The 15,860-nt window shown below is 32.8% G+C and overlaps 1 protein-coding gene across 1 annotated transcript; it reads right to left on the reverse strand.

Moving 5' to 3' along the window:
* Positions 1 to 3,105: 3,105 nt before the first annotated feature.
* Positions 3,106 to 6,236, reverse strand: LOC133691014 (disease resistance protein At4g27190-like). The gene is made up of 2 exons (XM_062111323.1): positions 3,298 to 6,236; positions 3,106 to 3,142 (listed from the first exon to the last, which is right to left on the reverse strand). Exons 1-2 carry the CDS (start codon positions 6,234 to 6,236, stop codon positions 3,106 to 3,108), a joined length of 2,976 nt encoding a protein of 991 aa, XP_061967307.1.
* Between the last annotated feature and the right edge of the window lie 9,624 nt (positions 6,237 to 15,860).

Consider the following 15,860-nt stretch of genomic DNA (forward strand, 5'->3'; position numbering starts at 1 on the left):
TTCTGTTCAAATCCTTTGTTTTTTCTTTTTACCATTCTCGTCCAGATTTGTTGACATTTAAGTTTGCCATATATTATGACGATTGAATGTTTCAGTGCCCCCTTCTTCAAATAAACCCTGGAAATGTCTTGTCCAGGTTTGTCATATAACTTAGGAGTCATGGTGGTTTTTTCTGGCTTGTGTAATACGATCAGGCATTATTGTTCTGTGGCATAAACTTCTGAGCTTTGGTCCACATCTTCCCATTTTTCTTTCTTTGGACCCGGTTTTATCATTTAACCTCTTCAATTGTTGAGGTTCAAAGAAAAGACTGATGGTCCATTTTTTTCCCTTAATCTTCCGAGGAAGGCTGGGGCTGACAAATCATGCCTTGTTTTTTCCGCAACAGGTCAGAGTAAACTGCCGGGGTTTCTTTCAAGTGCCACCGGATTTGGTTTCGAGAAGGGTAAGTTGGGGATTTGATCTCTCTTCCCTTTCAATTACCAAACATGTGAAGACATTGTCTGGCTTAAAAACCTAGAGGAAGACAGATAAACAAGCACTCAAGTTTCTCCTGTCATGAAGTATCATGTAAGAAAGTTGTCCTGTTAAGGTTTGAAGTAAACTGTTACCGAATGAAAGTGGAATCACGACTGGCAAAGGCTATAGGATAATCAATCGATCGATGTGATTGCTGCATGTCAAACAAACAAATATAGTTACGTCAAGAAGAAAGGAATTGCAAATGGAATTCTCTACTTAAATTCATGATAAATATTATTAAAACAATAGTTAAAACTATATAATAAATTTGACTTTTAAAAACAAGTATAAAAATGTTAAACAAGATTTTTTAACAAATCAAGATCTTATATTTTTTATAGCAACAATTATAATAAATATTCCCTACTAAGCGAAGTTGTTTTCAAATAGCATACCATACAATATGTAAACTAAAGAAGAATATAACATAATTTTTTTTTAAGATTGTTGTCTAAATAAAGTTCACAGGTAAAATTAGAGATGTGAGAAAAACCAGAACATCTTCTGCTGCTTAACGCAGCGAGGCATTTCGAATGAAGTGGCCAGAAACTTGTTTTTGTATGTCTGTGTCTGATGTAACCTCGTCGCCAGAATTCTGGGCTGTTTCTTGTCCTGTTTTCAAGCCTGTTATAAAAGATTCACTGGATTTTCACTAATCACCATAAAATTCTTCATGAGTCATCTTCCTATATTTGATAAATGGAGAAGAGGAAGAGATATTGGGAAAAAATATTACACATTCCATCTTCTGAAACCAAGACTTTTGATATTATTTGAGGTATAAACAAAAACCTAAAATGTTTAGTGAATGCATTGTAGCTGCATTCAAATAGCATTGCTCTTGGAATAGCACTCTCTCTCTCTGTTTTTTTTTTTTTTTTATTCCCAGTCCTCCAATTGTTTTTTGTATTTTGTTTTTTAATTTAATCCTTTAAAATTATATATTTTTTAGAATCTGTCTTCACAATTTGTTCTTCCACGGTTTAGAGGGGACTATTTTAGTCTCGAAAAAATACCCTGCCATTAAGTTGCTTCTTGATTTTGCAAAAAACTACTTGATTTTATTGTTTTACTTTACTCAAGCATTCAAAAAAACTTGCCTTACAGCCCGTATAAAGTAAGCTCTGATATCACTGTTGAAACTGCAGAGTTTGTGAAATAAAACTTGCAGGGAGCAAAATCTGATAAAAAACAATAACAAAGACCAAGTCCAACTTAGCTTGTTTCAAACTTCGAAGGCAGATTCTCATGAATTCTAACAAAGACTCAAGACAAGTCCTTCAAGCTTTGTAATTGGACTCTGTCAAAAGCTTTATATCAAGTCCAGTTACACGACCATTCCATTCTATTCTGTACTACAGCCATTTTCCTTTACCAAAGGTGTTGCAACAACCATCTACCTCCCTTGTAGCTCCGCTACCATGTAAAAATAGCGAGACTTAAGTCACACTACCCAAGACCATAAACAACTATGTGAAGAAAAATAAGCTGACGAAATAAGAGAATGGTTCTTTTATTATGCAGAATTTTTACAAAGAACGAACACACATTCTCACAACACACAAAAGAGGCTAGAAGATAAATACACTTGGAGAGGAAACCAGAACAACTCATCCAGATAAGAACTCTTAAGAGAACCAAAAGACACTTCGACTAAACATAGGAAACTAAGGTCCAGGGATGTGCCTGGTTGTGCTTGCTTGGTGATTTGAAATGACCATGCCTGCATGAAAACTTCCAGCTTTCTGAAGCCTTTCTACCTCCTTGAGAATTTTCCCAACTTTCCTGCCAAGTTTATACTGCCGCATGCATGTGCACAGATTTGTTTTATTGGCCATCATACCTTCCTGCATTGAATTTACTTCAAGTATTGCCTTTTCAATTCTTTGCAGCCACTCATTTAACTTGTTTTGTTGCTATTTTATCATTTCGATCAGCCAACTCAAGCTCATGTTTCACTCTTTTCCTCTGATCAGGTAGATTATCCATTTCTTTCTCGAAGGTGTTAACATTTGATTGGAATCTAACAGTATTGTAAATGTAAGAGAAGACAGAGCCGTTTAGAAGGCGGCCAGTTTCCAACTATAGTGAACTCACAATCGAAGCAACACCATGGCAAAACTTTTGGTGAACAGGATGCCAAATCCTTGAGGAAAAATAAAAAATAAAATCAAAGGCAAGGAACTACTGAAACTACAAAAGTGTTTATGGGATTAATGATCTTAATTTTGAAGGTAGACCACTGTGACCAAGATTTTTTTTTCTTTGGGCTGTATGCTGAATTGGTCAATGTTATGATATGGCATAGACTAATGAAGAAGATAAGCAGAAATTCCATATGCAGAGAATATTTGAAGGCAATGTTTACTGAAGGCAATTTCATTATTTATCTTTCTACTTCTTACAGCATTAGTTTCTCTTCAGGGTTTCCCAACAGAAGGCTGCCCACTTTCTTTATCTTGCAGCTTCTTACACGAAAAAATTGAGAAACGAAGAAGGAAGAAAAGGGAAAAGAATATTTGACAGCCATACAACGAACCCTTTTTTGGTGGAGGGGAGTATTGAACTTCACATCAAGATTGCTTACCAACTTCTCTCGGGTGTTTCTGGTTCTTCAGCCCTACAAACATTAAGAATAATCCAAAATGTAGTTAGGAGAAGGATAATTAGGAAACAACATTCTTCTTAAAGATACCACAACAATCTATAATCAGCAAAAATAGTTTCAGAACAGGAAACAAGGAAAAAAGCTGTTTCAGATGTAAAATGATCGACCTCTCTTCTTTTCCGAGTGATGTTGAGACTGCACATGCTTGGAATCGTCGCTGAACAAGCGATTTAATCTCATAATCTTGCCATGTGATATTATTCCACCATTCCAGCTCTCCTCTTATTTCTTTAATAGCTGCAGCGTTGTAGGCTGTGATAGGAAGCTTCATCAACAATGAGCAGTTGCTCACCCCAATCCTCTCCAGAACCGGCAAATGTACTGTTCTTGTGCAGACACCCTTCAGATTGACCATATCCCACATTTCTATTATTTTTAACTTTGGAAGCTCTGAATTAGACGCAGATCCAGCTATAAGACGTTTGATCCTTCTGCATTCACCTACCTTAATCTCTTCAAGGTTTTTTAGCTGTCGAAGAAAAGAGAAGGATATCAGCTGCTTCTCCAGTCTTCCGCAATCTACCACTTCTAAAGTCTTCAACATGCCGAGGCAGCCTCTTTTAGGGACAATTCCTTCCAAAATAGCTGACAGATTTTTCAAGCGTCTAAGTTTCAAATGCTCCAAATTAGGTAACATGCTTCTCAGGATAGTCTCCCCATTTATCAGACTTGTGATCCAATCACAACTTGATATCGTCAGAGACTTTAAGCCTGATAGGCCATGCAAATTATGCCTGACAACTACTTCAGATAAATTATCCATGCCTCCACAATTTACAAGGTCCAGTGCACTTGCATTGCAGAATAATCCTTCGAGCCCTCCTGTCATCAGATCAACCCCTCTAAGAATGACCCTCTTCTCATCATGTTGAGTAGGCAGATAATTTGAATGACAGCTCCTTGGACTAATCCTTATGTTGAACTTCCTCAAACGTTTCAACCAGTCACTTTCTAGGGTAAGGCAATTGGCAGAGTCTAGCCTCAAGTGAAGAACTGAAAGTTTCTGCAACGATAGTAACTCGTCAAATGCTGCTCTTGGTTCTCCTACGTTACCCGTAGCATCCCATTTATATGCACTGGAAGACATGTCCAAGGCCTCAAGGCTAGATAATCCCCGAAGTGTTCCAGTTTCGATGTTTTCTAAGTAAAGGGTGTGAGACAAGTTCAAATATCTGAGATTACCAAGCATACCCCTTTTCCAGGGTAGTTCTCGCAGCCGTGTGCCAGAGAGATCAAGCATTTGGAGTTCGCAAAGATCTCCAAATAGGGGTAGTTTTTCTAGATAACAACAGTCTCTTACAAGAAAGGCCCTGAGCTGGACTAGATGAAGTAGGGTAGAAGGCAATGATTTAATTAGAGTGCCACTTAAATTCAGGACTCTAAGTGCTCTTACTTCTTGAAATAAGTTATCAGGTATTTTCTCTAGAGGATTGCCCTGGAGAAGTAACACGGTCATCCTGGAGCATCTAAACAGTTGGCTAGGAATCCTTGTAATGTTGCAGTTCATAAATGAAATCCTTGTGAGAGATTTCTGCAACTTCTGTGGTATGACAGACACTGAAGTACCTGCTTGGCAAAAGAATCCTGTTTCTATTGAAATCCATATGGCCATATCCCTCGCCAAACCATGCATCCTTACAGTTCCAACGCCTTCACCTTGTTCTAGCATGCAAGAATCCTTCAAATTTTCAATCAAAGAAATCCCATAATTGAATGACTGCTCAAGAGTTTGATGGTCATCGATTAAGCCATCAGCAATCCAGCATTGTATCAGTTCATTTGCTTCAATTGAAAAGTTTTCTGGGTATAAAGAGCAGTACAAAAAGCACCACCGATGAATCTTACTTGGTAACGAGATGTAACTCAGATTCAATGGCAGATAAACTTCTTCCATAACACTTCTGACATGAAGCGTTGAATGTTGCAATTGGCAAAGCACGTTCTCCCAGAGCTCAATCATGTTTTTTTTCCTCATCGAACTCCCCATGGTCTTGATTGCCAATGGCAACCCGCAACATCTTCTAGCTATTGCTCTTGCTAGAGGATTTATTACTTCCAACTCAACCACATCTCCTGCGCTTTCTGCAAACAAATTCCAAGCTGCTGCTTCATTCAAAACATCCATTTTGATGTTTACAGTGGTCATCATTCCCCTGCACACATCAAGATTTCTTGTTGTCAATAGTATCTTGCACTTGGCATGTTCATCATCTTGTGGAATACCCACAATGTCCAGATCAAGTTTCTCCCAGACATCATCAAGAATGAGAAGAAACCTCGTCTTCATCAAAGTTTCATGCAGTTTTATAGCTCTTCCTTCTGTGCTCTCTCCAACGTCAAATTCTAAATTCAATCTCTCAGCAATTCGAGATTGAACCCTTCTCAAGTCCAAGTCCTTCGAAACTGTGACCCAAATGACTACGTCGAATGACTGCATCAAGGGAGGGGACTCAAGAAGGTTATTGAAGTTTTTTACTAGTGTAGTCTTTCCGATTCCCCCCATCCCCCATACAGCAATCCTTTTGATGGCACCATCTTTCAAGCATCGCAGAAGCTCCTCTAACATTTCTTCTGCTGCTTTCTGACCTGCAAGAGATGGTGCTGTCATATTTTCCACTGGTTTTATTGGAGGCTTTCTGTCAAGCACCATGATATGCAAAGTGCATGAATCAATAAGAAGTTGTTTAACCTCTCCACACTTCTTTTTCGCCGTTTTTCTGAGTCGAAGACCGGAATGCATGCAACAGTCTAGATTGCTTCCGCAGACAGAAGAATTGCCAGCATCCTCCATCATCAACTGCACATCATGCTCAATTTCCTCCACCCTTTTTATCCAATTCAAAGCTTGCGATGTTGGATTCTTCCCTTCTGTTATGGCTAGCCTAATATCTTCTTCTAACTCGTTCTTTCGGCTAATGAGTTTTTGTATTTCACTCTGCAGTGATTTCATATTACCATGGAGACTTACAAGGGTGGAAATCTTTCTAAAAAGAAAGATGGACATACATTGAGTAACTTCAGCAACAAATGCACCCACGATTTCCATGGCAAGTAAGGGTAGGTCCAAGAGCTGAAGATGAAAAGACTACTTATAGGCTTGTGGCCAAGACAAAACCAAAGGGTTTGGTTAAGACAACAAGAACAAGGTTTACTCGAGCTTGTCACCACCATATAACATTCCAAAAGAAGAAATTTCCACAGGCAGTTCTCTTCCGGCTTCGTAGAGATCGTTACATGGTTATTAGCTACCAAATAAAGAAATCATTGGAGTATTCATTCTCTGCAGGAAACACTCATATAAACTTTTTGTACTGACATGGACCAACCTAGATGCAATGGTCGAGGCGCAGGCATATCTTTTAAAATCCCTGACTGCTCATCAGCACCAGAGATTGGTCAGCATGCTAGTTCCTAGATTATTATATTGTAAATATATCAATGCATATCCCAAGAAATCAGATTGCTAGTGAATAGCATATTTGTCATTTTTAAGCGTTTCCCTGTATAGATAGCAAGCAATTCGCTGCGGCCAAGACAATTTTTTCTGCAGCGTAGAAAATAAAATTCAAGTGTTATTATTAGATTTTAGAGAATAATAATAAAAAATTCATAACTCTGATATCACAGGGAAAAAGCTAAAAAATAATGATAGTCAATTCACTAGAATTAAAATGTAGAAAAATAAAATCAGAAAAAAAATCAATGAAAAAAATATTAAAAAATAAAATACTGACAAAATTAAGTGAGGTTGTCAAAATCCGCGAGTAGAACCAAACGGGTCATCATTATTTGATAGGTAGCTTGCGCAATGCTGCGGACCTATAATTTTTTATTGCAGAAAAGATATCGAGACAATGTAATTTTTTTTTTATAAAAAGAACAAAATTCAAAATTATGATCATTGATTCAAAATCCAAAAATATTAAAGAGCAATGAAAAAAATAGTCGAGCCAAATCTAGTGAACTTGCTGAATCCATGACTTGAGACATGATACTAAGATAACTCAATATAAAAAAAAGTAAATAAACAAAGGATACTAATTTAAAAAAAAATTAAAAAAACAAAATTCCATCATATATTGCCTTAAATTAAATGCTAGGGATGCAATCAATAAATTAAATTTAATAAAAAACCAAAATAGGCCAATCATATTTTTCACCAGAGAAAAAATATCAAAATGATGCAAATCTTGTAAATTCGGGTTAAACTCTCAAACTCGCAATCCATTAAATTCTTGACCTGGGCTCAACACCTAAAAAAAATTAAACGTTTGATGATGAAATCAATTAATTCAATTCAAAAAAAAAAAATTCCTTTAGAAATTGAATCTAAATTTAAGAAAGACCAAAAACACTAAAAGTAAGGTTACCTATGTTATTTTAAAATTGACCACGAAAATCTCATAGAAAATGAATAAAAAAATAATAAAATGATAAATGATGAAAAAAAAGGTTTAAAAAGGCTAAAAAACCATGGAAATCCATGTCTGTGTCAACTTTGTAAATCAGAGTCAGTTTTTTAAGCTTACAAACTTTTAAATTCTAGATTCAAACTAAACTAAGAAGCTTAACACCAATCCAATTAAATGTTGGAGGATAAAAAAAACAATCTAAAAAAAATCTTGCAAGGTAAAAAAAATACAATAATAAAAAAAAGATTAGATTTGATAGGATAAAAAACAAAAAGAATGATGAAATTGCCAAAACAATTACAAAAACCATCTAAAAAAATAGCAATAAAAACAGGAACAAAATCTGATAGGTAAAAATATCTATTGGGGGTGAACTTAAAAAATATCTCAATTTAATAAAGAGAACAACGATAAAATTGAAAAATCCCTTTAATTCCACAATTTAAAAAAAAAATTAAAAACTATAATAAAGAGAATACATATGAAATCTTAAGAATAACAAATTTTAGGGGTTGATTTGATTTCTTTAAGGCCAACACAAAAATCAAGTAGGAGAGAATGAAAAATAAAAAAAACAAAAGGCTACATGCACCACTTTGGCCACCATCGAGCTAGACGCGCTGTTTATTCGTGGAGGGAACACTAAGATGCTTGACTATCCCACACCCAGGATAACCCTGGGCAAAGAAAGGTAGAAACAATGACAACACTTAAGGATCAATAATTTAATGACAAAGGATAAAATTGAGTAAAAAATCAATTTTAAAAAACCAAGTCAACCCATGTTAACCCGACCAACCTGCGACTTGAGATATGAGATGTGAATAACTCCATAAAAAAAAAAAGCTGAACAAATCACAAATCTCATAGCTCAGTAAGTCAATGTCAAATGATAAAAATAAAAAAATAAATTCTAAAAAGAATTTTAAAAAAATACTAATCTCGAACTAGGTAAATCATTGAAACTGGTGAATCGAGTCATGAGAATGAGACAACCTTGTAAAAGGCAGAAATAATCATAAAACAAAATCCTCAATTATATATATAAAAAAACAATGAAGACCAAATCTTGCACTAAAAATAATTGAAAGAAACTAACCAGGGACTAAATTGAAAACAAAATAAATGAAGAAAAGGATAGAAAAAGAGTAATGAAAAAATAAGGATCAAAATGTGAAAAAAATGAATTAAAATTCTAAAGGAAAAAAATCAAAAAAATAAAATAAATACAAAAGATGAAAAAACAGCAATCAAAAGAATGAGAACCAAAATGTAAACAAAAAAAAATTAAATTAAATATGGAGATGGATGAAATTAAAAAATAAACTTCAAAAACCATTAAAATTAAAGAAAATAGAAATCAAAAGAATAAGGATCAAACCTAAATCAAATACAAAATGGAGGACAAAGCTAAATTTTTAAAGGCCTAGTGTGAAAACCAAGGTCCATGGGAGAGAAACGAAAGGTAAGAGAAAAAACCTCATTGTTGTTGAATCGTTGCCTGTCTTGGTGAGCGTGCCACTTCAACAGCTTTTGCCATTGTAATTGTCTAAAGTCATTTTTTAAATCCAAAAAGTCAAAGGTTAACTATATAATTTTACTATAAAAAAAGAATGCAAAGACAAATAAACCCCTTCCTACAAGGCTTTCTAAGCCAAGGGTATAAACATTATTTTATTGTATAATTAGAAGAAAGGGACCAAAAAAAACCCTTTAATAGAAGCCCATTTTTTTTTTTAGATTTCAAGGGAAAAAAAGTATTTTTATTATGCATTATAAAGTTGAACAACAACTTTGCCCTTGATCAATTCTCAAATGACATTTGGGTACCATGAAAAATATAATTTTGCTCTCAGTGCCAAGGTAATTGTTAAGAGCAATGAAGGATAAAATTATCATTACATTGCTTGAATCCACAATGATTCTCCTTACATGCTACAATAATTTACTGAGGCCTTTTAGTTTTTTTTTTTTTGTTAATTTTACACTTCCTTTTACTATATCGATCTCATTATTACAATCGCTGTAATTAGTTGGTTGATGATATTTTGCGGTGACCATATTTGATAAAAAATTAATAAGAAAATCTTATTATTATAGAATTAAAACTTCAAAAAACATTTTTCTTTTCTGTTCCCAACAACCCAACCTTTATATTGTAAATGTTTGTTTTTTGAATTGCTTGGTTTTTAACAGTATTAGCGCCATATCTCCACATTCTAAATATAAATCATTGTATAATTATTAGAAATATATGTTTAGACTTTATTCTTGGGATCTTGTCTCATTTCCTTATGTATTATATACTTATTGTAACCATGAATGTAAGATATACATAACAAAAATCTTCAACTTTACATGGTATCAGAGTTGACTTCTCTGTATACGTTCTTTAACATCACTTGTTTCTTCTTATAGCCATGTCCAATGCCCCATTTTAGGAAGCCCATCTTCATCAATTTCAAATGTATCCTCTCCATATATCCTTCATTCCACTGATCACCCAGATGTCATCCTTGTCTCCATCCTTTTTAATGGTGACAACTATCCCACTTGGAAGTGGGCCATGAAAATAACATTGAATGCCAAAACAAAATTGAGTTTTGTTAATGGTGCCCTCCCAAACCAGCGTCCTCCACAATAGAAATCCAACTATGGGAACGTTGTAGTGACATGATCTTGGCATGGATTCTCAACTCCATTGATAAATCCATTGTTAATTGTCTAATTTATCATGATTGTCCCGTGATGTATGGCTCAATCTTGAGGATTGTTTCTCCCAAAACAATAATCCTAGAACTTTCAAATTGAAGCGTGACATTGCTACTCTCATTCAAGGCTTCATGACCATCTCTACATATTTTACCACGCCCAATGGTCATTGGGATGAACTTGTCATACCCACTCCCACACCAAAATGCACTTGTGGTATCCTAAAAGAATTCATCTATATGCAAGACATTGAACGAGTTTCTCAATTTATTATGGGGTTACATGACTTTTATGCTTCAATTTGTAGCCAGATTTTGGTCATAGATCCTTTACCCCTTGTTACAAAAGTTTATTTGATTTTACATGAAAAAGAAAAGCAACGCCTCCTTCATATCTCCAGTGTTCCAACTAAAGCTGCTAATATGGTAGTTCATCATCCCTTCTCTTATTATTCTGATAATAAGGGAAGAGGACGTGGCCATTGAAAATCCCACTATTATAAGTTATATGGTTATCCCAAAAACAAGTCTTAATATCGTGAAACATGTAATGGACAATCTGGTTCATCAATATCAGTGCATAATGTCACTAGTTATTTAACCTCTTTTGAGATTACTATTCCTGGCCTTACTAGTAACTAATGCAATCGACTCTTAGATCTTCTATCACCTTCGAATACCAACTTTGCCAATTTTACTAGTAATCTTGCCTCTTGCCATACTGCTTCTTTCCCTAATCATGAATGGATTATTGATTCTGGTGCCTCAGATCATATAACTTCAAATTTGTCATCATTTGATAACGTTCAAACCCTCCATCAACCATGTCCCATTAAACTTCCAAATAGTAATATTGTTTATATAACTCATACTGATATACTACATGTTTCCCCTAATATCTCCTTTTCTAATGTTCTATATATGCATTCATTTAAATTGAATCTATTGTCCATTAGCAAACTCACCATTACTTTTAATTGTGTTGCCATATTTTTTTCAACCTTTTATGTTTTTCAGGACCTATTAACAAGGAAGCTGATTGGAATGAGTGAATTACGAGATGAGCTTTATCACTATAAACCTTTCTCTGCCTCAATTTTCCATTCTTAAAAGGTTACTGACTCCATTATTTGGCATTAACGACTTGGTCACCCTTTTACTTCATGTATTCCAAAAACTTTACATATTTCTAATCAACATTTGACTTGTGATATATGTGGTAGAGCAAAACACACTAGTCTGCCTTTTTCTTTGAATACAAATAAAAACACATTTTATTTCAATCAAATTTATTGTGATATATGAGGTGGTTATCTTACCGCTTCACATTTATGAACATATTATTTCTTAACAATCGTGGATGATTACTCACGTACTACATGAGTTTATCTTATGCATATGAAATCTTGTACTTTTACTTTCCTTTAATTTTTTTTTGCCATGGTTAAAACTCAATTCAATTACATTATTCGACATGTGCACACTAATAATGATCAAGAATTTATGTTCAATAAACTTCAAATATTTTTTCACGATCATGACATTTTTCACAAACATACATATGTTGATGAGGAAGTTTATATGACTCCCCCACCAGATTATTGCACACTAAAGAAGACTCCTATTTGCCATCTTCATAAATTAATTTATGGCCCCAAGCTAGCATCTTGCAATTTTTTCTTTAAATTATGTTCTATTTTGTTTGCTGAGGGCTTTACCCAATCTAGGCTGATCACTCTCTCTTCAAACACTTTCGGGGTCAGTCTTTTACTTTCATATTGATTTATATTGATGACATTCTTCTGACATGCAATGATCTTTCTACTATTAACAATTTCAAGACCATGCTCGCTCATCATTTTAAAATCAAGGATCTTGGCAAACTAAAATATTTTCTTGGGCTCAAAATTGCTCATTCTCCCACTGATATATTCCTTAATCAACATAAATATGCTTTTGACATCCTTACTAATAACGATCATCTTGGTACTCCGTCCTACTCAATTTTTCTTGGAACAAAAGCTCAAGCTTAATAATACTGATGGTGATCCCCTCTCTTATCCAAGCTATTTTCAATGATTTATTGGGTGTTTGATATACCTCACCATCACTCATCTTGACATTGTGTTTCCAGTAAATATTTTGAGCCAATTTATGCATTAGCTGAGGCAACCATATTATGATGTTGTTCGCGTTCTTCATTACATTAAGACCACTCCAGGCTAAGGCTTATTCTTCCCTACTACCAATACTCTTCAAGTCTCAACTCAATCCAATTCAGACTGGGCTAGTTGTCCACTCACTCGATGCTCCACCACAGGTTTTTTCATTCAGCTTAGCATAAGTCCTATTTCCTAGCACACTAAGAAGCAATATACGGTCTCTTATTTTTCTACTGAAGTTGAGTATCAGGCTCTTGCTTCCATTACCTGTGAACTTACATAGCTCAAAACTCTTCTACATGATCTTAACATTCATTGTTCATAACCCATGCTCTTATATTGTGACAACCAAGCAGCCCTACACATTGCTCATAATCCTATTTTCCACGAGCGTATAAAACATATAGAAATTGATTGTCATGTTATTCGTGCCTTAACTAATCGCATACCTACCTACAATCAGCTTGCAAATGTCTTCACCAAAACTTTAAGACGAGAACAATTCCAAGCATTATCATGTAAGTTGGGCATTACAGATCTCCATGCTCCAACTTAAGAGGGAGTATTAGAGTCGTATCTCCATATTCTATATATAAATCATTGTACAATTATTAGAAACATATGTTTAGGCTTTATTCTTGGTTAGCAAATGTTTAGGATTTATTATTAGGATCTTGTCTCATTTTCTCATATATTATATACCTATTATAACCATAAGATATACAAAACATAAATCTTCAACTTTACAAATAGCATGATCCATGACGTTGTGCTATTATCCAGGAACTTTTTAAGGTTATGCTCGTCCTCTGAAAAAAGATTTTGGGATAAACAAAAAGATATGGCTTGTTTTCTTCCTAAACTTAGAATTTTTCTAATTGCTGTAATGGCATAACATGTATATCATACTTTATTAAAATCAATGACCATATTGTCAAAGACAATATTTAATATTTAACTATAAAGAGAAGTTTTTAGGATTGAATAATAATAGAAAAACATGTTTTTATAGAGTTATATTAAACTTAATATAAATTTCAATATTGTCTTTCATTTTTGTTAATCTAAGTAGGATTCTCATGGAATTATGAACATTTATAGGATTTACAACTATATATTGCTAATCTAAGTAGTTTGAATTAAACATATGCAAGTTGGATTTGTGAAATTAATATATTTCATTATTTATTATGTTTTATTTTAACTTATGTGGTGTGAATGTTTTATTTGATATATGATTCTTAATTATTTATTCATTATTAAATATATTTAATGAAATGATTTAATGACCAAGTAAATCATAATTTAATTATATTATATTCTTTTTTAATGTATCAAAAAATATCTTTTTTTATCATAAGCATTGTTTTTTAAATTAAGATTTATCATAATTTTAAAAGCAAGTTTCAATAAAAAATTAAAAAAACATATATTTTCAAAGTGAATGTATAAAAAAAATATACAAATAGTAATTATGAAAAAAATCATATAAAATATTTACAATAAATGTTTTTAAAAATAGATATTTCATTAGCACGGAATGCTAATGATTTTTTTTTTTAAATCAATCAAGCATATTAAGCTCATATATAATTATTAAGAAGGATAATTTTAAAAGCTCATATATTCTAATAAACTTATTTAAAATGAATCTTATTATAAAATATAAAAAAATAAGGATAATTTTATAATAAAAACCAAAGGTGTCTTTGCAAGAAAGGTTAACCTAGGTGTTTGACCAAAAGGTATGACGTCTAGGCTCGTATACTAGACAAATAGGTGGATGCTTCTAAACAAAATTAAGTTTTTTTTTTTTTTTTTTTTGTAGAAAGGGTGGATACTTATATATGGTGTGGATGATGTGTCGTCAATATGGACAAACAACGCTCCATCTGTCTGTAATATTTTTTGATCAACGGAGGTGTCTCTAGTAATTGAAAAATCAAGTGCAAGTTTTGAGACCCTAAAAACCCAAAATTCCCTAAGGAATAGGGATCAAATATGAAAAGTGTGAAACTTAAGGGATCAAAATGAAATTTTCCATGTCATTTAAACAAGATAAGCAGGAAAAGGTTATGTTTTTTTTTATATATATAATTTCGATAATTGATCTTTCAATTTTTATCTTAAAAATAACTTAAAATCTTTTTTTTGTAAAATTAATATGTAATTCAACAGTGGATTATCAAATGACACAATGGACGAGGGCATGCAGTTAAAAACAAATAACAATAAATAGAATTATGCCAGCATGACTTGTAAGGATTTAATTGAAAAGAAATAAAGTTTAGGGATCAAAGTGCAATTGAGAGACTAAAAAGAAAAAAAAAACAGCTATAAACATTAACATGAGCAATAAAATAACCAAATCTTTTAGTCTTTTTTTTAATTAAAATTATAGCACTCAATATAAACTAAAACTAAATTTGAAAAAACAATCTCTAATTATTGTTTTAAATATATCAAGTTTGATAATAATATAAATTAATGATAAAAAACAAAAAAAATGTATTTTGTGGTGTCTTATTCATTATCAATAAAATAAAATATGAGTACTCTATTTTATATATTATGAATTAACATAATTTTATCTTTATCTTCTATCTCAAATACCAACCAAAACATATTTTTAGTGTCGTAATATAAACTTTTTTGTCATTTTTCTGTTGGATTTCAATAATAGGCTTTGTCCTCCTATTATATTTTGATCATGAGAGGTTTTTTTAATTAAATTTTAAAAAATATATTCTGGAATCAATTTATGCATCAATTAAATTTTTTTTTCCTCAAATAATTTCAAAAACACATAATATTTTTAATTCTGTATTATTATAAATGAAGTGTTAAATTTTGATTGTGGAGAAGTAGTCATTCAAGGATAGTCCTCTATATATATATATATATATATATATAGTCCGTTCGTCCCTCTATTATTGTAGATAAATTACGACCAACAACGATGATGACAACAAAGTGTGATGTGGTCTTGACAACTCATAATATAATTAGCTACAAAGCAAGATAGATAGATATATGTTCGATTGATAACTCGATGTCAAAGCAATGTCTTTGCCCACAAAATAAACTAGTACAAGTTATTCAACCCTACTACTAGAAGGTTAGATAATTGACCACGAGCTAGCTAGTCTCTGATTTATTATTGTTGGACCTACCGTTTAATCCATGTTTTCAATTCATGTTAATCCATGGGTTAATTATTATTTATATATATAGTTCTTGTATTTTTTTTTATGTTTTCTTGGGCTATTCTTTTCTCTCTCTCTCTTTTTTTTTAAAAAAAAAACTACTTCTGACTATAGTTGATTATTGATCTAAGGATAAATTATTGGATTTATTAGACAAGTCTTCGTTACATTTTTAATTG

The sequence above is a fragment of the Populus nigra genome, chromosome 1, assembly GCF_951802175.1.
Source record: "Populus nigra chromosome 1, ddPopNigr1.1, whole genome shotgun sequence".
NCBI lineage: Eukaryota > Viridiplantae > Streptophyta > Magnoliopsida > Malpighiales > Salicaceae > Populus > Populus nigra.